At 38.0% G+C, this 27,140-nt stretch overlaps 1 protein-coding gene across 1 annotated transcript in view; it reads right to left on the bottom strand.

Annotated features, from left to right (window-relative positions):
* Positions 1-15,805: 15,805 nt before the first annotated feature.
* slc22a4.S (solute carrier family 22 (organic cation/zwitterion transporter), member 4 S homeolog) overlaps positions 15,806-27,140 on the bottom strand; it is a 36,834-nt gene continuing 25,499 nt past the window's right edge. Inside the window, exons 4-10 of the mRNA XM_018256199.2 lie at positions 26,708-26,879; positions 25,360-25,486; positions 22,682-22,782; positions 21,148-21,362; positions 18,987-19,169; positions 16,994-17,129; positions 15,806-16,011 (exon numbers count right to left, since the gene is read on the bottom strand). Of these exons, the coding sequence (XP_018111688.1) occupies positions 15,948-16,011; positions 16,994-17,129; positions 18,987-19,169; positions 21,148-21,362; positions 22,682-22,782; positions 25,360-25,486; positions 26,708-26,879 (998 nt within the window). The 3' untranslated portion in view covers positions 15,806-15,947. The remainder of the gene's footprint in view (positions 16,012-16,993; positions 17,130-18,986; positions 19,170-21,147; positions 21,363-22,681; positions 22,783-25,359; positions 25,487-26,707; positions 26,880-27,140) is intronic.

Genomic DNA, 27,140 nt, shown 5'->3' with positions numbered 1-27,140 from the left:
AGAGGTCAGATTCTCAGGTGGGCCCTTCCAGTTCTACACTGGACAATCGGTACAAGAAGATGTAACCTGGACACAAAACAACCAAATTACATATACAATTATTAAGGATGCGCCGAATCCACTATTTTGTATTTGGCTGAACCCCGAATGCTTTGCGAAAGATTCGGCCGAATATCGAACTGAATCTGAATCCTAATTTGCATATGCAAATTAGGGGTGCGAAGGGGAAAACCTTTCTATTTCCTTGTTTTGTGGCAAAAAGTCATGCGATTTTCATGCATATACAAATTAGGATTCGGCTTCAGTTCGGACTGGCAGAAGGATTCGCCCGAATCCAAATCCTGCTGAAAAAGGCCGAATCCTGGCTGAATCCCGAACTGAATCCTGGATTCGGTGCATCCCTAACAATTATACCATTAATACTATCTATCCTACCTGATCTTCTTTATATGATTAAGAAAGGGCTTCTCCATTTCTTGCTCCAGGCAGCAGGAACAGCCAACCAGAAGGCTGAAGTGCCCCTTTCCATAGAAGACAAGGTGAGGCAGGTGTAAATGAAAGAATGGAAGAGCCAATGTCCACTCATACAATGGAACACAAGAATGGATTCAGTGCTGGACTGTGTACATAGAATCTGACAATACAAACAGATCATAAGACAATACGGAAATTATTCTATAGAAATTGTGTAGGACTATAATGCAGTGTAATTATTACATTTAAACAATGTGAGTGAATGTACAAAACCATAAAATACTCAGTCCATGTGTTGTCTTTACATTGTTCATCTTCACTGGAATAAACTCAAATAAACCTATTGCAAGTTCCCTTCTATAACAAGATCCAGATCCGATGTACCCCTTTCTTCTCCTACATCTTTTTGTCCTCTACCCCCCTTTTGTTACAACTGATAAATCTCCATTTTAGCTTTTTTTTTTTTCAGCAGCTCTTCAGTTTGCAATTTCAGCAATCTGGTTGCTAGGGTCCAAATCACCCTAGCAACCAAGCATCAATTTGAATAAGAGACTGCATAAAAGATGAGTAATACAAAGTAGCAACAACAATAGGGCAACTGACTCCTTGATTTTAGCTTTAAATCACTGGATGGGGGCGGGATTGAGACTATTGGAAAACTTTTATTAATAACATTCTCAGACTCCTTTTACTTATCTATCTTCTATTACAAGGACTGTGAGGTTTGCGGTTTTGTAGGTTAAGCTAGCCTCTTCCAATACAGATAGGAAGGTACAATTGAGACCGCAGCCCTACAGTTCCTGCCGTTCTACATCTTTGTGGTGCTCCTTGGGACTTATAAAAAAACTATTAGTTATAATCTTGGGAACAACTCCACCCTCTATACAATTTTCACTTTTCCTCCACTTTTCAAAAGGTTGATAACCAGGGGTTTTTAATTGTGCCCATATTAATTAACTTTTAGATTTTAGTTAATTGATGCACAAGTCACTAAATGAATTGGTGAATTAATTGATTGCACATGACACTTTATTAATTAGAACACATCCGATGTATTAAAAATCCAAATCGATTGCACAGGTCACTTTATACTGTACATTTTAATGAATTGTAACAGCAAACCCATTTATTGGTCAAATTGATTAGAACGTCGAGAGTGAATTTAATTAATTTATGAATGAATTGGAATCTTTATAAAACACTGGCACTTTAAATCAAATTGATTGAATAGGGAGTAATTAACTCCGAATTTTATCCCTAGTGGTCATTGATGTTGTGGGTTAAAGGACAAGGAAAGGCAAAAAAATACAATCCCATTTTTACTTTCTTCAATGGAAAAGAAACCTATCTCCAATATACATTAATTAAAAAATGTGTACTGTTTTTATAAGAAACCTGACTGTATGGAGTGAAATTCTCCCTTTATTTACTGCTGTGGATAGGAATTGTCAGATGGTCCCTAACTGCTGAGCAGGGAAACAATCATACTTATGTACAGCAGGGGGAGCCCCCGCCTTACTTCCCAGCCATGCAGAACTCAAGCAACTTTGTTTATGACGATCCCTAAACAGCCCAGACCACACTGAGCATGTGCACAGTCTTAGTCTTGCAAAGATGTTTAACAAAGTTACAAGATGGTGACCCCCTGTAGCCAACTTTGAAAGCAGAAATCATTTGTTTGATTAGACTTGTGGTGCAGTAAGTTCATGTTTATATTTAGTATACAAAATACAGCATTTCTAGTCTTATTCTATTTTAGACTTTACTTGTCCTTTAAACCTGAATTAAATAACAAACGATACCAATTGATAAGTTTCTTTCCATTTAAAAACATTTATTGTGGGGTCTTTGAAGGTGAATGTTGCACGTGGCCCGTTATATTTAGCAGAGAGGAGTTAAATTTCCCTAATCCTAATAACAAGCAACATTGTAATGTGATATCCTGGTGTTATCAGCTTATTTTAAAGACTGCAAACAAAGTTTCAAGTCGGGTAACTGAAATAAGATAAGGGTATCCTTTTCTAAACCATACAAAGGATTGAAACTAAATTATCTTTGTGATAAATATTGAGGGAAGTGTTTGATATATAGAGGTTTGGTGAATTGGTACAGTCACAAAACAAGGTCCTTTTTCTTTCCTTCTCCTTTTTCTTTACAATTGATTTACACCTTGTGTGGCTGTAGAGTCTGAGCATTTATTTAATTTATTTTAAGAGTTCATTTTTTCCTTCTAATAAAAAAAAGAGTAATACAAAGTAGCAACAACAATACATGAATAGGATTACATAGCATTTGTTTTTTACATGGGGTCAGTGTTGGTTCTGGATGCCAGGCGGGATCCAAGGACAGAACGCTGTACCCTGATGCCATTTATTTCTCCTGTTGGCATTCTTCAGGCCACTAACAATGACGGTGAATCATCTCATGTATCAATGCAATGTTCTCTTGGGACTGATATGTGTTACCTTGTCTGAGCACTTAATATTGCATGCACCTAATGTGATCTGATACGGCTGCAAATGATATAACCAAAAAATAATAAATTATTCATTCCCTGCTTATGATCTAAAGTTGCCAGGTACAAAGCCGCGGCGCACTAGAACACCATATTTCCGAAAACAGATATTGTTAAAGGGCACGTAAAGGCAAAAAAATCCCATTTTTACTATTTAATGAAAAAGAAACCTATCTCCAATATACTTTAATTAAAAAATGTGTACCGTTTTTATAAGAAACCTGACTGTATGCAGTGAAATTCTCCCTTCATTTACTGCTGTGGATAGGAATTGTCAGACGGTCCCTAACTGCTGAGCAGGGAAACAATCATACTTATGAACAGCAGGGGGAGCCCCCGCCTTACTTCCCAGCCATGCAGAACTCAAGCAGCTTTGTTTATGATGATCCCTAAGCAGCCCAGACCACACTGAGCATGTGCACAGTCTTAGTCTTGCAAAGATGTTTAACAAAGTTACAAGATGGTGACCCCCTGTAGCCAACTTTGAAAGCATAAATTATTTGTTTGATTAGGCTTGTAGTGCAGTAAATTCATGTTTATATTTAGTATACAAAATACAGCATTTCTAGTCTATTTTAGACTTTACATGCCCTTTAAAGCATGCCGGTTTCCACTGGCGCAGTGCTGAGGAAGCAGTTACAGCAATAAATCCATTATTATGTCTTATTACACACTGTACTTTAGAGTGAACTGAGGGATAATTACTTCTCTGATGCACATCGAAGACATTATCATCTATTAGTCCAATACAATATGGCAGCCAGGGCAGCCATCAGAAATCACAAAAGCTTCCTTTGCTTGTCCCCGCACAGTCACAGAAATGCCTGGCACTCAGGATGAACCAAAAAGCAAAGCTCCAGAATTATCCACTGTTGTTCCGACTAGAATATAAAGATTCCCACAATACTCAATATGTAAAGCATATAATATAATATAATATGTAAAGCTTTAATAAACCACCCCTTTCCACACTCCTTAAAACATTAACCCTACTGCTACAGGACAAGTGGACTGTTCCAATTATATTTTTGCTGAAAAACAAGTCAAACTAAAAGAGGCATAGAAATTTCTAGGTTTCACAGTACAGGTATGGGACCGGTTATCCAGAATGCTTGGGACCTGGGGTTTTCTGGATAATGGCTCTTTCTATAATTTGGATCTTCACACCTTAACTCTACCAGAAAATCGTGTAAATATTAAATAAACCAAATACGCTGGTTCTGCTTCCAATAAGGATTAATTATTTCTTAGTTTGGATCAAGTACAAGCTATTGTTTTATTACTACAGAGAAAAAGGAAATAATTTTAACAACTTTGGATTATTTTTTATAAAATGCAGTCTATAGGAGATGGCCCTTTATAATTCAAAGCTTTCTGGATAATGGGTTTACAGATAACAGATCTCATACTTGTATTTTAAATCCATGTCCAAGTTCAACTGCTTTTCAATGACTTTCTTCAGATATAGAAGTTGTGCTCATTATTATGTGTGAATATTCCTTTATGGCCAGGTAGCTGCAGAAATGTGTCGGCTCTATATAAATAACCAGAACTAAACATTAGTCTTCCCATTGTTCCATGAAAAAACATAGATATAAATTGTTTGTCACTTAGGGATTTAACCACAACAGATATCATCTATTCATGAATCAATATGGAGTATATTTTCATAGCAATGATTGACATTCCATATATCTGGCATCTATGAGACGTATGGGTGTAAACTCAGGTGTATTCCACAACATGAAACCTTCAGACATTCTATAATAAATATATTTTTTTACCCTACCTCCCTTAGTAAATTATGTGCAAGATTTCCAATGTAACTAATAATGCTAGGTTTCCTAAAGGAGATGTGCATAGACATTGAGGGTGTCTGGCGTCGTAATGGGGGTCTGGGTCGCAAAATCCACTCCGGTGCTCTATCCCAGTGCAGCTCATCTCCACCAGCTCCCACCCCTGCTTGTACTTTGTTGTTATTCCTTGACATGATTTGATCAGAGCCAGTAGGGGACAGTGTGATGAGCATGTCTGGGGCAGCAGGGTCAGGGCCCACCAGGTTTTTTCCCTGTGTCCCACAGTCCAATCTGACCCTGGGGATGGCTGACCCTCTTGCCTTCATAGAGAGCCATTTAGCTAAAATGACGCTATTAGCAGTCTAAAACGGCTAATGTCTCAGCTACCAAATTCAATTGCAAAAGTCATCGCAGAAGTACTCTAACGGGGGAATGTAATATGTGCCGTTACTGCAAACAATGTTCACAGATACCTTTGCAAATGTTTACGACCATGTTTGTGTCCTTTATGACTGATTACAGACCTCAACGACTTCAAAGTTTGTTGCGAGCGTTCGCAGTGTACGTAATAACAATTTGCAAAGAGTTTTTTTTTTACGCAACAAAATATTTCATGAAACTGGAGAGCAGGTGTTAACGCTAACCTTTGCTTAGCGATAATGTGTATTGTAATATTCACCATATTTCATTGCAAGCAGCACTAAACATTCGCAAAAATGCCATTTTAAAGGGGTGTTTCACCTTTAAATTAACTTTTAGTATGATATAGAATTCAATTGGTCTTCATTATTTATTTTCTATAGTGTTTAAATTATTTGCCTTCTTCTTCTGACTCTTTCCAGCATTCAAACGGGGGTCCATCTAAGAAACTAAAGGCTACATAGAGTATGTATTTTTATTGCTATGTTTTATTACTCATCTTTCTATTCAGACCCTCTTCTATTCATATCCAAGTCTCTTATTTAAATCAATGCATGGTTGCTAAGATGGTTTGGACAAAATACAAATAATAAAAAATGAAAACCAATTGCAAATTGTCTCAGAATATCACTCTCTACATCATACTAACAGTTAATATAAAGCTAAACCATCCCTTTAAAGGGCATGTATACTAAATATAAACATGAACTTACTGCACCACAAGCCTAATCAAACTAATAATTTATGCTTTCAAAGTTGGCTACAGGGGGTCACCATCTTGTAACTTTGTTATACATCTTTGCAAGACTAAGACTGTGCACATGCTCAGTGTGGTCTGGGCTGCTTAGGGATCGTCATAAACAAAGCTGCTTGAGTTCTGCATGGCTGGGAAGTAAGGCGGGGGCTCCCCCTGCTGTTCATAAGTATGATTGTTTCCCTACTCAGCAGTTAGGGACCGTCTGACAATTCCTATCCACAGCAGTAAATGAAGGGAGAATTTCACTGCATACAGTCAGGTTTCTTATAAAAACGGTACAAATTTTTTAATTAAAGTAAATTGGAGATGGGTTTCTTTTTCATTAAAGAAAGTAAAAATGGGATTTTATTTTTTTGCCTTTACATGCCCTTTAAGTGTTCATTGGGGGGGGGGTGTAGTTTTCCTTTAAACTGGTCATTATGGCTTCCCACCTGGACTGTCCACTCTGGAAGCTGTATTTTGGCAGGGTTCTGATATTATGACTGAGGTTGATCTCTGAGATGGTTGGTCTGGATTCAGAGTGTACCCAGTAACAAGGAAGACATAGAGACTCTCAAAACTGGCATAAAAGTGGGTGACTTGTGCAGCCACACAGAGCATCCTAGGGAAGGGGGTGCTGCAGTGAACATTCTTCTATTTGATCAGTGTAACATAAGACCAATTACAGTTAACTTGACAATATTAAATATTCCTTTTATATTCCCGTTGTTGCCAGTGAAAGGCTGCTTGCCTCTTTGTGAGCTTTGCTGTACTATATGTTGTTTATTATGAGGCCAACGTCCATGCCTGTGAGAGAAAACCTTTATACTTTTCAGGTGCGGGTTGGCTGATAAAGGACATTAAAGCAAATACACATCTTATTGTTGCAGAACACTGCCTGCTTGTAGTTCCATCTTACAGATAGGCACATTATTAATTCAATGACAATTGTATAGTGAAATGCACAAGATGAATATCTTACCTGGAGCGTGGGCATACAAATCCTATTTATGTTAGATCAAGTGTATTTGTGCTTGCCCTTTAGCCAAACACACCTGGCTCATTTATAAACACCAGCCAAATCTTTCCAGTAACCCATGGCAGCCAATCAAATGTTTGCTTTCATTGTTCAACCTTCAGCAGTCTGGAAAAAAAAAAAAAAGCCGTTCATTGATTGGTTGCTGTGGGTTACTGCCAAGGTGCAGGTTTGCCCATTGTTTATAAATGAGACAGACCTAGGGTCAAATACTGGTCCCAAATGATTATGAATTCATATCTCCCAAGTCATTTGCTAATGATATTACTAGATCCAATGGTGCCTGCCCATCTATATGTCAGATACTAGGAAAGATTAGCCAGTGCTAAAGTATATGTTAAATATAAGCCTACTTGAAGGCTTAGACACTGAGCGATACTTAGGGGCTGATTCACTAACTTCGAGTGAAGGATTCGAAGTAAAAAAACTTCGAATTTCGAAATGTTTTTTGGGCTACTTCGACCATCGAATGGGCTACTTCGACAACCTTCGACTTCGATTCGAACTAAAAATCGTTCGACTATTAGACCATTCGATAATTGAAGTACTGTCTCTTTAAAAAAAACTTCGACCCCCTAGTTCGCCATCTAAAACCTACCGAACATCAATGTTAGCCTATGGGGAAGGTCCCCATAGGCTTTCCTAAGTTTTTTCGATCGAAGGATATGCCTTCGATCGTTGGATTAAAATCCTTCGAACGATTCGAAGGATTTAATCGTTCGATCGAAGGAATAATCCTTCGATCGTACTATCTGCGCTAAATCCTTCGACTTCGATATTCGAAGTCGAAGGATTTTAATTCCCAGTCGAATATATAATTATATAATTAACCCTCGATATTCGACCCCTTAGTAATACTGAGTTGAAGAAGTATTTAGTGAAGTAAAGGAGGAACTGCATTGCATGAACACATAGGAATAACCACAGCTCCTGGGCTAATGACAGATGTTGTAACTTGCCTTTTATTCATGTACTTTGTGTCCCTCTTAGGGTCATTTAACCAATATCATTAGTCCCAGTGCAGCACTGTCAAGGTGCAAAATGTTAAATACAGGTGAGTATAACCCACAGGCATTCATAGGGATATGTAAGAAAAAGGAGCAAAGTTTGCTACAGGGCTAATCACGTATAACAAGCATTCTGCATTTACTGCTCACCTGCAAATATCTTATCAGTTGCTATAGGCAAATGTAGTGCTTTTTATTATACATAGGGGATAATGTTAATATAGTTATGTGCAAAACTGATTGCCCACAGTATGATTGTTAGTGCCAATAGTCATAATAGTCAATATGTCCTTTACAGCAACAGTGTACATAATCTTGCACTGGGCACAAAGGGAAGATTGTGATGGCTGTAGGGATACACAAACGGGCGCCAGCGTCAAAAAAAACGGATGCCGGCGTCAAAAACGAGAAATTTGCAAATTCGCCCATCACTAGATATTATGGCTCTTGTGAATCATAAAGTGAGATTTCCCATTTACACATTATATGAGAAGCCATCATATTGCTTGTTTTGCTTTAAATTTAAAAAAATTTAATTTCATGGAATACAAAAGGGCCTCCAGTAACCAAACGACTATGCAAATCAGCCCAATGTCTGCACACAAGTACAGGTTGTACAAGGCTTTAATTACTCATCTGGAAAAATCTAACACACAGGCTCTTCTGTTTTTAGAGTTCAGATTTGGTTGGTGTTGGATGCCCCTAACTGCTCTGTTAATGCAGAATAAGTTCATATGATTGCAAGTTGTTTTTGCATAATGCTGTTTGCAGAGCGGTTGCCACAAGTAAAGAACTCCAACTAGTCATGAAGCAAGACACCCCCGTTTCAGGGAAGGGCTCTCATTGTGAAAGGCTGTGGTTTTCTTGAAGGCTGGTCAGTTTTTTCCTGCTGTTTTTTTATATTTCTGGCAAGTTAAAGTGCATTTCTGTTCAGCAAAAAAGAATCATGTCCAAGGTTTAATGAGAGGGCAGCCTACATTTAGGAACAATGCACAAAGGCCACTTCTGTTATAATGAAGGCAATGACATTATCTTGGCCACACTATTGATGTGGCCTTTGTAGTTGGTTTATAAACAAGAGCCATGTGGCATCCCCACAATGTAAAGTTATTAGCATCTCTTATTTCTATAGTGTCAATGATTCATAATCCAAATAAGGGCCTGCTCCAGTGGAAAAAACGAAAAGACGATGCGGCTAATGGCGGAGCTCACCCGTGACACGCCGGCTCCTGCTAAGCCGCAGCTCTCGCGATATATCGGCTCCTTCTAGCCAGCTTCACTTATACTTCAATGGTACCGCTGCGGAGCGCCGTTCAAAGCAATAACGGAGTCTGGCGTTGGGATATCAAATTATTGGCTTTATTAAGCGCATTAAAATTGTTGTGGAGGGGGATTACATCTAACGCGTTTCGTGTCAGTAAACCTGACACTCCAGTGGAGCTTACAATCTAAAACTCAATACCATACACAAGTACACTGTAGACCGGAGACTCCAGTCATACAAGGCAGAAATGCTAACCCCTATGTTACTTGATTGACATAGAACTGATCAAAGAATTAGGCTACAAATGATCTTTTATGGATTTATAGTTCTGGCACAGCTCTATGTCGAGTAAAGATATGTTAGTGTGCCTGAAGCTTCCATTTTTACTTTTTTGGTAAGTCCATTCCCTGTGCTCAGTGCCATACTGGTTAGTGAGCATGGCACAACAAAGCATTCTGATCAAACATTAGTCATGCTAATGTAGGGACCTGAAGGGTTAATTCCATACAGAGAACCACATGGCTGAGCTATGGGGTTTCCCAGGGGCTGGGGCCAAAGCATTGTGGGTGCAGCATGGCAGAGGATACCACAAGGTGTCACTGCTGCACCACTTTACTATAAAAGGGAGAGCCATGTGCTCAGACAGCCATTACAGATTTCTGCTGTCTTGCTGCTGGATGTTACTTCTTGGAGGAGAGAGTGAATTCAGCAGCCAAGATGTAGAGGCAGGAGGCCTCTGAGGCTGGGGTAGGCAACCCCATGCCTGGGAGCTCGATCAGCAGGATCTGGAGCTCCTGAGTTCCAAAACTTATGTGGAAATTGCTTGCGCTATAGACAGTGCTAAGAGCTACAATTCAGCTATGGATTCATCAAAGCTGTATTTCTTGGATAAAGATTCTCATCGCTGTGGATGCCTGTTTTCCCCTTGTGTGAGTCCTCGGGCGAGTCTGCCTGGGGAGATGTAGAGGAAAGGGAAAGAATCCAGTTGGGTTTCTATTGTGTCACAGGCTGTTTGTGTGCCTGTCACGTGGGAGCCAGTACCGTGTCCATTGGGAAAGGTACTTGGGAAAATAGCATTACCTGGACCGTTTGTGCTCTGGTTGTGAAAAGGGACTCTTTGTCACCAAAGGAGTAGTGCCTGGTAGGGAATTACCAGGATAGGACTGGTACAGGTTCACTAGGGTAGTGTGTCATGCTTTTAAATGCATATGTGTACTTTTACAGTTTATTTACCCTTTAATCTGTACTTCCTTGTATAATGTTGATATTTTTATAAAGCAAGTGTGTGTATTGAATGTTTTCCTAATGGGGCCACTCGCAGGTGTATTCTCTGATCCCATTAAGTGGAGGCACTTCCAGAGAAGAGTTTTCCCAGTACCCTTTCACCTTGCAAAGGGGACTCAGGACCTATAATTGGTAAGAAATTATGTGATGTATAACCTTTGGCACAGGGGGGTGGCCAAAAAGGGGTTACACTAACATCTATACACTATTATTGTAGTGTGTGAATTTTTTTTTTGAAAAGTAGGCATAAATATTGGGGCTGAACTGATTTGGGGTCGCACTTTAATGAAGTTGCATATTAGGGTCTACACGCTCTAGTGACATGGAAAATGTTAATTCACTATTATGACAGAAAACTGAAAATTTTTGAAGTAAAACCACCCACAAGAATTTGTGTCAGAAAACTCATAAAAACTGCTACCTTTAGCGTAGCTCTGCAGTTTGGTAGTTTGGAGTAGAAAGGCATAATTACCCATTTTGGTTTCTTCAGAATGTGTACTTTGCAGAAATATGTGCTTTTTGGGAGTCTTTGTACTGTTAGAGGATCTTTTGCGGCACATAATACACAGTCAGGGGTCTTTGTTCACAGAAGGCGAAATGGCCGTAGAGAAGATTCAAAATGTACTATTTTCATTTGGGGTCTGCGTATGGCACCTGCTTAGGTATATCTATGCATAATGGGCATCAAACTGTTCTGCAGACCTGTGGCGTTCATATTTAGGGTGGTATACCATTGTATGCAAGAAATTGGGTGAAATAAATGAGGAAAAATGTTAATATTTTTGGCAATTTTCTTAGCCTTAGATTTTGGGCTCTTTACATGCCACGCACTTTGATAAACCTATGTACATCAAACTGTTTAGCAGACCCCAGGCACTCATACGTATGGTGTTTTATCTGTTACCTAATGATAAGTGGGAGATAAGATGCTGAAAAGTGGAAGTTCTGAGGTAATTTTGTAAATGTCACCAAAATCACCAAATTTAGGAAAGTTTTGCAGCCTGGTACATTGGAGTAAACCAACATGTGTAACTATTTTGGATTCAGAGGAATCTGTATTTTCCAAAAATATAAGGTTTCCTGGGGAGAGCACACTTTTTTGTAGCTTTACCCCTCATAAAATTCTGTAACTGTGTTGATTTTTCAGTAGCTGAAATGATAAATCATATAGGGCGTCTTTATCATGAAGCCCCCACATGCCACATACTTAGGCAAACCAAAACACAATGGGCATCAAACTGTTCAGTGGTGTTCATATTTAGGGTGTTTTACCTTGGTACCTAATGATATGTGGGATACAAGATGCTGCAAATTGAAAGCTTTTACGAAATTGGAAAATATTTGAAAAAATTTCATCAAAAACGCCAGATTTAGGAAAGCAATGAAGTTTGGAGTAGAAAGACATTTTGAATTGGGGGTATGTGTACATTCCAAAAATATATGGCTTTCTAGGGTGAGTGTAGTTATTTGTAGCTTTTATGTAAATATATTGATTTTGCAGTAGCTGAAATGACATAAATGATAGATCATATGGGTCATCTTAATTTTGGGGCCCCTATATGCCACATAGTTAGGTAAACCTATGCATATCGGGCAGCAAACTGTTCAGTGGATCCAAGGCTTTCAAATTTTTTATCTGGTTACCTAATGATATGTGGGAGATTTGATGCTGTAGACTGGAAGCATTGAGATCATTTTTCAAAAATGTTAAATTTTTTTTTAATAATTTTTTATAAAAAATTATAAGTTTAAGAAAGAAATGCAACTTGGTAGTTTGGAGTAGAAAGATAAATTAACCCATTTTGAATTCATCACAATCTTTTCTTTTCAAAAATTTTTAGTTTTCAAGGGTAAATCTACTGTTATTGGAATGTTTGGACTTGAAATCAGAAGTTTTGTGATGCTTTGGAAATGTGGTAGTGTACTGCTTTGAGTATTTGACTTATACAAGTGAGAAATCTGCATAAAACTATATATATTTGGTATTGGCGCATTCAGGAGACATAGAATTTTCCAAATCTGCTATGTTTTTGTGCATAAAATAAATGATCTTTCTGATATATGTTTTTATATTATGGAAAAATGTATTTTTTTTGACACTTAAAAGCCTATATTTTGTTACAGAAGTGGAATTATGCCAAAATTCTGCCATATTTTGAAAGTTTAGGTTGTCCTGGAAAAAAATGATATATTGTTTTCCTGGCTAAAAGACTCCCCCCCCCCCAGGGAAGGCCCATAAATTGAAAGTACCAAGTACCAAAAGTAGCAATGAAAGTACCAAATTTGCAGGTAGTGAAAGGGTTTAAATAAGAATTCAATTTTTTTATTAACAATATTTAAAAACAGTTTACAAATTTCATAATTTACAATATATGTAAGCTTTTTTTTCTCAGAATAATTTCCATTTTAATAAAAAAAACTAAATTTCCAGTCAAAAACCAAACGATATTAAGAATTCATATTGGGTAAACCACAGCAACCAATAGATGTCTGATTGCTCCTTAATTAGATCAAAAAATGCAAACTGCTTATTGGTTGCTTTATGATTAGGCAAATTTTGCCATGGGTATTACAATTACCCCCCTGAATAAATAGAGAAAATAATGAGAAGCTTCATGTAAATATCACCATAAGGCCAATGCAGAGATCTGATTAACAGAAATAAACTCTTTTTTTTGTCAAAGTGCAAGCAGATCTCTGCAAAGTAAGTAAAATGAATCACAAGTTACCACTACACTAATTCACTAAAATGCAAAGTTGCGTCCTGGGCGCCAAGCGCAGCTGAATTTTCACTAGCGATACTTTTTTAGTGTGAGCATTTCATAGCGGAGATTCGCTAGTGTTTATGCGTAGCAAAAAGTCGCTAGTGTTCTTACGCTTAGGTCAATTTGACTAGGGCAGGTACATTAAAGTTGTATGGACGTCTTTATTAGAGATGTTGGTGCAAATGCTTGAAGTTACCACTTTTTATTACACATGTCTAAGGAACCTTAAAAAAAAAAAAAAGAGATCCTCTAATGCCCTAGACATGAGCCTACTGTAAAATGAATGTTCCATGGCCCTAACATGTCTGGGGAAAATGTTAACCCAAAAAAGATCAAGTTAGGACTTTTGCAGGCAATTCCGCTTAAAAAAAAGGACAAGTCGCCAGCGTTTTTACAACTTTAAAGGAGAACGAAAGTCTGTTTGCACTTGGGGGTGCCAAATGTTAGGCACCCCCAATCGATTGTATTGACTTACCTGAAACCCCGGGTCGGTGCTCCTATCAGCAGAAAACTACACCGGCCCAAGGTTATAACAGGGAGTACCACGGAGCGATCCTCTTCCGGCTTCTTCTTTCTTCGTGCGTTTGCGCTGGCACACTAGAAAGAGAAGTCGAACCTTAACTAAAAAGACGGCTATTACGTTCAACTGCGCACGTGTCTGCCCCGGAAAATTTTAAGAAAGAAGCCAGAAGAGGATCGCTCTGTGGTGCTCACCCTGGGCCGGTGCAGTTTTCTGCTGAGCACCGACCCGCGGTTTCAGGTAAGTCAATACAATCACTTGGGGGTGCCTAACATTTGGCACCCCCAAGTGTAAACAGACTTTCCTTCTCCTTTAATGCATTTCTGGCAGACAGGATATGATGTAAGTGACATAAGAACGAACACTAGGGACGGTCCCGTTCGCTAGCGCATTGTCACCTACACCTATTAGTAAATTGCCGATGTCCCTGCAGATGTGATTTCTGGCGAAAAGTCGGTAGCATTAGTCACTTCGTAAATCTGCCCCATGTTTGGCTTAAGCATTATAATGTGCGGATGCTTCTCTGAAGCAGGCTCTGGAAAACGTGCAGGTACAGGGCACAAAGGGACGACCATTTATTAAAGGTCGAATTTCGAATTCATGTGAGTTTTTTAAACTCCTTTAAATTCGAATATACTCAAAATTCGATTGGGGTGTTACTTAATAAAAAAAAATCGAATATCTAAAAGTCACACAAATTTTACAGAATTGAAAACTTGAAATGACTTCGAATCCGACTAAACTTGATTCAAGTTTTTTCTCAGGAAGGCTACTTACATGTCCAAATTGGTCCCTGGACCTTTCCTATTGACTTTTACATGAACTCGGCAGGTTTTAAGTCTCGAATAGTCGCATTCGAGTTCAGAGTATGATAAATCTTGAAATTCTAATTAAAACTCAAATCAAGTGTGGATAATTCACAATTCGAATTTGAGAGTTTAGGCCATAAAAAAATTTGAATTTTCAATTTGACCCTTAATAAATCTGCCCCTAAATGTTGCAAAATACAGTGAAATTGTGAAGGAAGACCTTCAAGTCTGCAAGACATGTATGTTGTGGAAATAGATTTGTCTGCTGGCAAGACATTGAGCCCCAGGCAAAAGTACACAAGAACGGCTTATACACAACACCGTTAATATGGCCAAGTCAGAGTTGCGATCTCTATCCAATAGAGAATCTGTGGTTGGACATGGAAAAGGCTGTTCCGTCATGGCCCCAAAGCAACAGAGCACTGCAGTATCCATATGTACAAAGCTGACAGAGATTTTTCTGCAGAGACATAACTGCTGCCAAATGCTACTACATACTGACTTGAAGGTGGTGTATACTTATGCAATCAGTTATTTGTGGTGTTGTGTTCATTATAATTAATTCAAATGACTACTCTTATTTGACTGACAGAAAAATTGTTCTATTTCTGTTGCTCAGCGTCAAGAAACTAACCTGTGATGCCATGTTCCAGCGCAATAGAACATGAAAAGGTGATAAATATTTTAATTTAATTGTAAATCTCTTCATTAGGAAGTATCTGACTTCTGAAACCCTCTAGATCAGTGATCCCCAACCAGTAGATCATGAGCAACATGTTGCTCTCCAACCCCTTGGATGTTTCTCCCAGTGGCCTCAAAGCAGGAGCTTATTTTGAATTCCAGGCTTGGAGGCAAGTTCCGTTTTCATAAAACCAGATGTACTGCCAAGCAGAGTCTCAATGTAGGTTCACAATCTACATTGGGGCTACCAAATGGCCAATCACAGGACTTATTTGGCACCCCAAGAACATTTTTCATTCTAGTGTTGCTCCTCAACTCCTTTTACTTCTGAATGTTGCTCACGGGTTCTAAAGGTTGGGGATCCCTGCTCTAGATTAACAGCTATTCGTTAATGCCAAACTAAAGGGTGAAACAGCTTCCTACAAAGCTTTTCTTGGATTATTTTTTATCTTCTAGCCCTTAAAAACCAAATGATGAATAAAAATATGGTGATAAAAATAAGCATCAGCTGTTCATATAATTCAAGTGTTCTCAGTTCTGTTTTTTAGGCCACCGTTGATGATTCTTTCAAGCCCTTTTTAAGAACCTTTTTTTTTGGAATGTTTCAATCCTCAAAATGATGATTGGACAATTTCTCTCATCATAGCTTTGTATTCATTAAAATATTGTTTTTATCTCTGCGCATCTTTCTTCTGCAGCATAACCTTGGAAGAAAAAAAGAAATTCTAAATTAAAAATGTTATGTTCCAGAAAAAGTTAAAGGGATACTGTCATGGATAAACATGTTTTTTTCAAAACGCATCAGTTAATAGTGCTGCTCCAGCAGAATTCTGCACTGAAATCCACTTCTCAAAAGAGCAAACAGATTTTTTTATATTTAATTTTGGAATCTGACATGAGGCTAGACATATTGTCAGTTTCCCAGCTGCCCCAGTCATGTGACTTGTGCCTGCACTTTAGGATGGAACTACTTTCTGGCAGGCTGTTATTTCTCCTACTTAATGTAACTGAATGTGTCTCAGTGGGACCTGGCTTTTACTATTGAGTGATTTTCTTAGATCTTCCAGAGAGCTGTTATCTTGTGTTAGGGAGCTGCTATCTGGTTACCTTCCCATTGTTCTTTTGTTTGGCTGTTGGGGGGGGGGGTGATATCACTCCAACTTGCAGTACAGCAGTAAAGAGTGATTGAAGTTTATCAGAGCACAAGTCACATGACTTGGGGCAGCTGGGAAACTGACAATATGTCTAGCCCCATGTCAGATTTCAAAATTAAAAATAACAAAATCTGTTTGCTCTTTTGAGAAATGGATTTCAGTGCCGAATTCTGCTGGAGCAGCACTATTAACTGATGCGTTTTGAAAAAAACATGTTTTCCCATGATATACCATTCCTTCCCATGTGCCTACTTTAGTGACATTAGAGCAAATGCTTTTCTCAAATAAGTAATCAAATAATGTAACTCTTCCTATTCAATTAAAGGACACCTATCATGTCAACATTGTTTTCCCCACATCATTGTCTAACAGATCCACCACTCTGGATAGCAGAAACAAAAATAATTTTTGAATAAAATCCCCCTAATGCCATGTTGGGGCAATAATAAGCTAGTGCCACTGCTTTCTCGCAATGCACAAATGCAAGAAGAAATGTTCAAAGAGTTGCATGGCAAGTTAATTGTTATCCTACCCTTTGATGTTTTGTGTCTGCTCAATAGTCTCTGGCAGAGGTTTCCCAAGGGTTTCTGGAAAGAATAAGACTAGGATTCCATTTGCCACGGTCAGACTCCCCATGAGGATATAAGGCAGCAATCTATCATACGCACCTATGGAAAATAAACAATACTAGAAATAAAAGAAAGACTTTATACAAGTGTGTCATATTTCAGTAACTGCTAACAGTCTTTCCTGTGTGTTTAACTAGGGATGCACCGAATCTAGGATTCAGTTCGGTATTCGGCTTTTTTCAGCGGGATTCGGATTCAGCCGAATCCTTCTGCCCGGCCGAACCAAATTCGAATCCTAATTTGCATATTCAAATTAGGGGAGGGGAGAGAAATAGTCTGACTCTGTCACAAAACAAGAACGTAAAACATGTTTTTCCCCTTCCCACCCCTAATTTGCATATGCAAATTAAAATTCCGATTTGGTTTGTTATTCGGCCGAATCTTTCGCCAAGCATTCCCGCCGAATAGAAAATAGTGGACTCGGTGCATCCCTAGTTTTAACACACACACATAAAAAGTGAATAAAGCTCAAAATCCTTATAATAGTTTTTATTTCCATACATGCAAATGCATTGGGAACACTGCACATTCATATAAACACACACATATATATATATATATATATATATATATATATATATATATATATATATATATATATATATATATATATATATATATATATATATATATATATATATATATATATATATATATATATATATATATATATATATATATAGTGCGGGTCCTTCTAATGAACTGTATGACAGATTTGACCCTGCACCTACAATTGAACCTACAATTGAACTGAAACATACCAAGCAATATCTATATATATCTATATATATATATCTATATCTATATCTATAGATATCTATATATATATATATATCTATATAGATATATATATATATATATCTATATAGATATATATATATATATATCTATATAGATATATATATATATATCTATATAGATATATATAGATATCTATATAGATATATATAGATATATATATAGATATATATAGATATATATATAGATATATATAGATATATATAGATATATATAGATATATATATAGATATATATAGATATATATATAGATATATATAGATATATATAGATATATATATATATATATATATATAAAGCAAAGAAAAAAATTAACTGGTCTTGATAAAGGTCTTAGGAGCAGACCGAAACGCTGGCCGTTTTTTTAATGTAAACCAATAAATATGGAATTTTAACTTTTTGTATACAAACCCTGGTGTGCATCTTTTTCTTTGCTATTTGGATAAGTTTGCCAGTAAAGATAGCACCCAGGTAATCGACTTAGTTAGACACATATCACGGTGTGCGTTAAGGACTTTTGGACTATATATATATATATATATATTTCCATTACAAAGAGATCCGCACTCACAGGACTTTTTTCAAATAAATGGCATTGTCACAGCGATTTTCCCACCAGATCGTGTATATAATGTATCCTTGTTGTTAAATAAGATATGTTGAGAAAAGCCTTAGGGTTGGCCGAAACGTTAGACTGTAGCTCTGCAATAAAATATTTAATTTAATTTGAAAAAGACCTGTGAGTGCAGATCTCTTTGGAATGGAAATAAAGTCGTTGCCCCTGCACCCTGGCACATGAAGCTTTTTTCGAGAGTGCTGGCCTCTTGTGGTTTTGTTATTTGGTATTGTTAATCAATGTAGACATAAGAAAAAATACAAACTCCTTTCAGAGTTTACTGGCTGAAATCAAACCTAGGAACCCAGAGCCACAATGCAGCACCTATTGAGCCTTTTGGGGCATGTATCTAAGACTTCTTTAACAACTGCTTGTTGTGTGATTGTGTGTGTGTTTAACAGCAGGGCACTGAATAACATGAGAGATCTCAGTTTGCCACCCACAGAGCATAAAAAACAAAAAAAAAAAATGATAAAACTTACCAAGGTAGACAAAATATGGAGAAATAACACTTCCTACTCGGGAAGACACTGATCCAATTCCAACACCTGTGTTTCTTATTACTGTGGGGTACAGTTCAGCTGTGTATACATACACCATGGAAAAAGCTGCTGTGACCCCAAACTTCCCCACCATAACCAGAACAGTAGACAAGATTTGGAGATCTACAAATTAAACACAAAAAGAATAACTGAATTGTGTAACTAAGGTTCCTGCTATTGTCTTTATTGCTTCATAATGACATTTAGCCCATTGACTCAGGGCCCAGTAGACATAGTCCGACTCTAATAAGCTCCAGGTCAATCAACATGTTTTTTTCACGGCCAACTGGAAACACACGTCTCCATGTAGATCCACAACACGATATTGTTCATTTTTGCATTTAATATCTAAGGAACAATTGTGTTAAAACTGTAAATACATTATTAGTTATAGAGAAAGGCTCAGAGAACAGGACACTGGCAAAGAATGTTAGAGTTCTCAGGGTTAAAGGTCATTCTACAGGTATGGGACCTGTTATGCAGAATGCTCCGAACATGGGGTTTTCCAGATCAGGGATCCATCTCTAATTTGGAGCTCCATTCATTAAGGGAGTTATTTATCAAAGTCCGAATTTATCTCAATATTTTCTGCTACAAACTCATATGAAATTCCCTCTGTTTTTTTATGCTTATTTATTATTCAATTTTCCCAAAAAATCTGATTTTCACTATTTTTTCAGATTTTTTCATCCGATTTTCACAAATTTCACAATTTTTGCTGAATTTTCACCGAAAACTCAGAAAACAGGGTATTGCATGAAACCCATCTCACATCAAAAAATCATTGGGATTTCTCCCATTGTCTTATATGCAACCTCGACAGGTCTGAGATGCCGGATTTTCAGATTTGGACTTTTCCATCCTCAGGGTAATAAATAATTTTTAAATTAAAAAAAATCATGAATTTTTGCATTCAGAGTTTAGTAAATAACCCCCTTAGTCTACTAGAAAGTCATGTAAACATTAAATAAACACTATCGGCTGGTTTTGCTTCCAATAAGGATTAATTATATCTTAGTTTGGATCACGTACAAGGTACTGGTTTATTACTACAGAAAAAAAGGAAATACTTTCTTTAAATTTTGATTATTTGGATAAAATAGAGTCTATGGGAGACAACCTTTCTGTAATTCGGCCTTACTGGATAATGGATCCCATAGCTGTATTCATGACACAGAACCTCTGGGTTAAGCAACTGCCTATTTTGACTAGGGATGCATCGAATCCACTATTTTGGATTCGGCCGAACCCCCTAATCCTTCGAGAAAGATTAGTCTGAATACTGAATTGAATCCTAATTTGGATTACTTCCTTGTTTTGTGACAAAAAGTCACTCGATTTCTCTCCCCGCCCCCAATTTGCATATGCAAATTAGTAGGGGTGCACCAAATCCACTATTTTGGAACCCCCTAATCCTTCATAAAAGATTCGACTGATTACTGAATTTGCATATGCAAATTAGGCTTAGGAAGGGGGAAACATTTGTTAATTCCTTGTTTTGTGACAATTTCCCTCCCCACCCCTAATTTGCATATGCAAATTAGGATTCAGATTCGGTTCAACATGGCAGAAGGATTCGGCCGAATCCAAATCCTGCTGAAAAAGGCAGAATCCTGGCCGGTATCCCGAAAAACATCCTGGATTCGGTGCATCCCTACAAATTAGTATTCGGTTCGGCCAGGCAGAAGGATTCGGCCGAATCCTGCTGAAAAAGGTGCTGAACCGAATCCTGGATTCGGTGTATCCCTAATTTTGACATCAGATCCCCATGCCTGATCTATGCTACTCACTACAATGCAAGTTTTCTACTAGAAAACATGGGAAATGCTTTGCCTGAAAAATGAGTACCTTTTTTGTGACCATTTTCGTAGACTTGAGGCATATTGCAGGAAAGAGCCCACATCTACAGAATGGTTCCTAGTGGAAACTGCACTTTAACACATGTGTTAAAGTGTAACACAAGTCTCCTCTTTGGTTTTCATTTAATATTCTTATTTTAAATAACACAAACCACCTCACCAGTGGAACACGAGATCAAATAAAGGTTCACAATAACACAGGTCTTTACCCGAAATACCAGAGCATAAAAAGAAACACTTACCCAGAGGGACCAGCTGAATGAAAAGGAGAACAACCCCACCCAGCAGCAACGAACCACACATTGAATAACGTCTCGGTATGTATCTTAAAAGCACCCACGCAAAAATGTTCGATGGGACTTCGATGGCGGCAAGCAGAAAGCAGTTTAAGTACGGATCTCCGTGTAAATTAGGGGTGTTAAGTGAAATACCGAAATATCCGATGGATGTTATCAACCTGCAGAGAACAGGACACAGACACTGAGCAGATTATTATGAGACAAATATAATATCCTAGCAATAAGAATAGTATAAACAAAAGAATAACATATAGGGTGTTTAACCCTTAGCATTCTGATAATCTAAACAAGCTTGCCTAGACAATGTTTGATTTATGTCGCTGTCACAAATAAAAGGGTTTTGTGTGTGTGTCCTATAAGTATTGCTTGCTACTAAAATCGCTAGTCTGCAATATATATGAAAAAATAAAAATGCTTAATGGGAAGTGGTAATGTGGAATTTTGTAGCAACTGGTTTTGAAAAATATATCCCATACCCGGGATACATAAGGGAGGAAAAATCTCCTCTTTGTAATGATTCAGCTACATTATAATGTGCTTAAAGGGCATGTAAAGTCTAAAATAGAATAAGGCTAGAAATGCTGTATTTTGTATACGAAATATAAACATGAACTTACTGCACCACAAGCCTAATCAAACAAATAATTTATGCTTTCAAAGTTGGCTACAGGGGGTCACCATCTTGTAACTTTGTTAAACATCTTTGCAAGACTAAGACTGTGCACATGCTCAGTGTGGTCTGGGCTGCTTAGGGATCATCATAAACAAAGCTGCTTGAGTTCTGCATGGCTGGGAAGTAAGGCGGGGGCTCCCCCTGCTGTACATAAGTATGATTGTTTCCCTGCTCAGCAGTTAGGGACCATCTGACAATTCCTATCCACAGCAGTAAATGAAGGGAGAATTTCACTGCATACAGTCATGTTTCTTATAAAAACGGTACACATTTCTTAATTAAAGTATATTGGAGATAGGTTTCTATTTCATTAAAGAAAGTAAAAATGGGATTTTATTTTTTTGCCTTTGCATGCCCTTTAATAATAAAATAGTAGCTTGTACTTGATCCAAACAAAGATATAATTAATCCTTATTAGAGGCAAAACCAGCCTATTGGGTTTATTTAATGTTCACATGATCCAAATTATGGATCCAAAGTTATGTTATCCGGAAAAACCCAGGTCCCCAGCATTCTAGATAACAGGCCCTATACCTGTAGAAATACTTTGGAGCATATTTATCAAAGTTTGACAACCAGAGTGAAATTTTGTTGCTCTCTTTTAATTTTTATGTAATTTTTAAGACTAAAAAGGAAAAAATGTCACCTTTTAAAAGTCAGATCTCTAGCTGCTGTCGAACTCTACATACCCTTTGGCTGGTAGAACAGTATTTACTCGGCTGCAAGAGTAAAGCTTCAAGTACTTTCTTCACCAAGATAATTGCTATTTTGTTGCCACAATAAACATTATAATTCCCATCTTACCAAATCAATATTGTCAGTACTGTGATGACACGGATGTTAAAGGTCTTCACAAGATCCAGGAGAGTGTAGCGTTTTTTCTGCCGTTCTGTTAAATCTTCCAGCTGTGAAAAATGGAAATGTTTAACCATGGCATTTTCTAAGCTGAATGCCACGCTGTGTTAAACTGCAATAGGCGTGTGAAGACTTAGAGTAATAGCTTAATTGGCAGACACAAGGACGTGTCTGGTTTTAAGGAGAGTGAGATGTAATGGGTAACATGTTGATGGTTTAATATAAATGTTTAAATAATGGTTAATACATATTTTCAGGTTTGCCACTAGGTGGAGCTAGAGGATAACAGTTGTGAGGGAAATTCCCCAGTGGGTGGAGAATAGGAAGTTATAAAAGCGAAGGTTTCAGGAAGTGAGATCAGAGAGATGCGTCGTGGGAAGCAAGACGGACAGAGGGCACAGCAGCAGTAGAGTCATCTCCTGGAAGAGGTACTGAGCCTAGGTAATGTGAGGTCTAGTGGTGTAATAGTATGCTCTAGGGAGTGTAAGATAGAGAGGTAACTAGCATGGACAGCTATGGCCCCAACTAGGAGTGAGTGGGCATAGTGTTCCCAGCAAGAATCCCTCCAGGGTTTAAAGGAGAAGGAAAGCTACGGAGGCATTTTATTGCCAATAGATTAGCTGCAATAGTGCAAGCTAGAATGCTATATTTATTCTGTAGAATGTTTTACCATACCTGAGTAAAAAGCTCTAGAAGCTTTCTGTTTGTTTAGGATAGCAGCTGCCGTATTAGCTTGGTGGGACATCACTTCCTGCCCGAGTCTCTCCCTGCTCACTTATAGCTCTGGGCTCAGATTACAACAGAGAAGGGGGGGGGGAGGAAAGGAGCAAACTGAGCATGCTCATGCCTGGGGCAAGGAGGTTCAAGCTGAAAACAGGAAGTCTGATACAGAAGCCCATGTGTACACAATAGAAGGAAAGAAATGTTGTGTTTCTTTTGACAGAGGACTCAGAGCAGCATGACTTTGAGGGTTTACTGGTGTATTTATATAGACCTTTCTGATAAAACAGACTTAGTTTTAACCTTTAAGAGAAAACGCTGATCCAGATAGAGCCGGCCAGGGCCCAGGAGGGGCGTCTGTGAGCGTGTGTGTCCCCTGGCAGTGTGCTGTTACGAGCAATGTTCTGCAAAAACCTAGGAGATTGAGCCCTGTGAATGTGCTGCTGTTCTACTGAGGGCCGGGACAAAGAAAGAACATGTGACTAAACTGCAACTCTCTGAATCATGCGTATTTACAGGAGGCTTTCCCCCACACCAAAGGTCAGTGGTATGTTGTGAGTTAATGCGGGCACAGCCTAGGAGATAGTTGCCCCCGTTACAGGCGTTTGTCTAAAATAAGAGAAATCATTACACATTTATGAAGGGTAATCTTGCTCTTGCTTTCTGCTCAAGCAGAAGTTAGGGGATCTTGGAAGTTAACTGCTGAAATGGGCTGCCAAGCCAACTGATATAATTTCTTATGTAGCAGAAATGTTTGGTAGATAATTATAATATCTTATTTACCGGTATCAGTGTTTCCAACATAACAATCTTAACAACTTGAAACTTCTAACTGGTGAGCCACCTCTAATACAAAATTATGCAAAACAATATACAGTCATCCTTCGGGATGAATCTTAACAGAGTGGCGTTCTGAGATTCAGTGCTGACAATGTAAAGTTATGCACTTCTGATTTAATAATATGAAAGTGACTTATATCATTAAGGGTAGGACTCCACAAACGATTTTGTCGCAATTCCGACACGCTGCGAAAAATGCATGCGACAAAAATAAGGTAAGAGATAGAATTGCGCATGGTGTCGCAGCGTTGATCCAACAGCGTTAAGGGTTAAATTTTGAAGTAATGGGAGTTTTTTTTTTTTTAACTCCCATAACTTCGAAATTCGAATTAAAAAAGACCAATTGAAATTGATCAAATAATCTAAGTTTTTTTTTGCCCAAATAGGTCAGTTTTTGATCAAATAGGTCCGTTTTAGATCGAATTTGAATCGGAGTAACATCGCATTCGATCAAATTCGATTCAAAGTTTTTCCAAAAAAACTTAGATTTTTCAAAGTCCACCAATTGACTCAAAATAGGAGGTCCCCATAGGCTAAAACAGCAATTCGGTAGGTTTTAGATGGTGAATGGTCGAAGTTGAATTTTTAAAGAGACAGTACATGATAAATTTTAATATTCAAATTTTTGATTTTTTTTTTCAAATTTGAATCAGATTTGGACTATTCCCTAGTCGAAATACACAAAAATTAGCTTGAATTTCAATTTTTTTTCATTTGAATTTTTACCTCCACCTTTGATAAATCTGCCCCTTAGTGGTGTATTATAACGGGTATAGTCACTGCTTAGAGGTAATCCTAAACATTTAAATATTTTTAGAATATGGTGCCGTTTTGGTATTCAAATGGGGCATTATTGAAATAAAGAGAATCCAGAGAAGAGCATCTATTTCTATGATCAAAATGTTTGATGGTTTATAGTGGAGAAGAGGTGCTTATGGTAGATATGATTATGATGTAAAGATATATATATACTAGGAGAATACAATAAAGTTAGTAACATGCAGAATCAATACCATAGTAAAAGAAGCCTAGATAAGCATTGAGTAGAAAGGTACTTCAATAGTTACTTCAGATGTTTTAAATATGACAGCGGGGGCTGGGACTCGATTTATCTTTGCTGCTTTTCGGATGATCTTTTCGGCTTCCTCTATCCTGCCCTTACAGATCAGCCACTGGGGAGACTCTGGTATAATCCTGCAACAAATCAAACACCACATTTCTTCAGTACCAAAACAAAATCTTTTTTTTTCTTGTTCAAAGAAGGCTAATGAAACTTTTATTTTAACCCTTGATATACAAGAACGTATTTCCTGGGTGATAGTATAGATTAGATCCAGTGCATTTATTACATATAACCGAGGCTTACTTTATTTACATATGGTATGCTTATTAGACTCTTGGGTACTCATATGCTGTCTCTGTGCCTTCTCTGCAGATATTACTATCGGCAATCTCAATCGTTTCGTTTTGCTAAAAGTAGGCAAAATTGCAAAAAATTCGCCAAAAGCCGTTGATGACAACATTCTTTTCACTCATTGAAATCTATGAGCTTCTTTTTTGGTGAAACCTGTCGATAAATTTCGCTCATCACTAGATATTATGGGACAAATTTACTAAAGATGAAGTGCCTAACGATGGCGTAACTTCACTAGCGAAGGAGATAGACTCTAGCGGTGCTTCGCTCCCTAACGCCTGGCGAATTTGCGCTCTGGCCAATGGACGTAACTACGCAAATTCACTAAGATGCGGATTTTAATGAACGTTACCTCTTGCGCTAGACTTGCCTTTGCCACCTCAGACCAGGCGAAGTGCAATAGAGTCCCAAAAAACGCTGGCGTCTTTTCCTTTTTTCAGGCTGATAGGCTGCAAAAGAGCGTAAATTTTTGTTGGGGGTAACCCGCTTCCCCCCTACATTTCCTAACATATGGCACATAAACTATACACTGGGTTCATGTATAGGGCAATATCTATGCCTGGCGAAGTGTTGCTATGTGAGCGAAGCCGACGCTGGCGAATTTTCCTATGAATGTAGCCATCAGAGCACACACAGGCAAACTGTGTGAATGTATTGAGTGCAAACAGTGGCGTAACTAGATATTACTGGGCCCCACAGCAAATTATTTTTCAGGCCCCCAAAATGTTTAGAGGTTGACTTGTTTCTCCAATATTTATTGAAATTGTATATGAATTAGGGCCTCATGGGGCCCCTATACCTCCTGGGCCCCCCTGATGCCGCAGGGTCTGCTTCCTCTATAGTTACGCCCGAGTGCAAATGTATGTTGTGTGTAACCTTGCACACTGCACCATAGAAACAGAACTGAAGCAAGGTGCCGCATACAAAGAATGGAGAATAAGAAACATGTATGTGAGGTCTCTAATACACATTACACAGATACTGTATGCTCCTTTACTCACCACCACAGTGGAATACAGAACAGACCAGGAATAGTAAGAGCCAGTAAGAGGGTTCTCCAGTCTCTAATGAAGTAAGCAAACAGTGGCAACATCATGTAACCAATTGCAAAAAATATGCAAGTACCCATTGTAGAAAAGATGATTCTAGCAGACTTGCCAAGAATTTCATTCCCTATTAAGAAAAATTGAAAACCTTAATATAGTAATTAATTGATTTAGAAACAGGTTTAAGTATGGACATGCTTTACAGACATACTCTGTAGCTTTATTCAGTCTATGCTGCCTATTAAAGGTGAAGTAAAGTGTGATAACATTAGGGGTTGCCAAACTTTAGGCACCCCCAAGTGCAGCGACCCAAGGTTCTTCCTCACCATGGAGCAATAAATTGCATTCTCGCTTCTTCTTTCTTGCAGCTGCACATGCGCAGTAGAGT

Source organism: Xenopus laevis, chromosome 3S, assembly GCF_017654675.1.
Source record: "Xenopus laevis strain J_2021 chromosome 3S, Xenopus_laevis_v10.1, whole genome shotgun sequence".
NCBI classification, from domain to species: domain Eukaryota; kingdom Metazoa; phylum Chordata; class Amphibia; order Anura; family Pipidae; genus Xenopus; species Xenopus laevis.
This window is presented reverse-complemented; position numbering and strand designations above follow the sequence as displayed.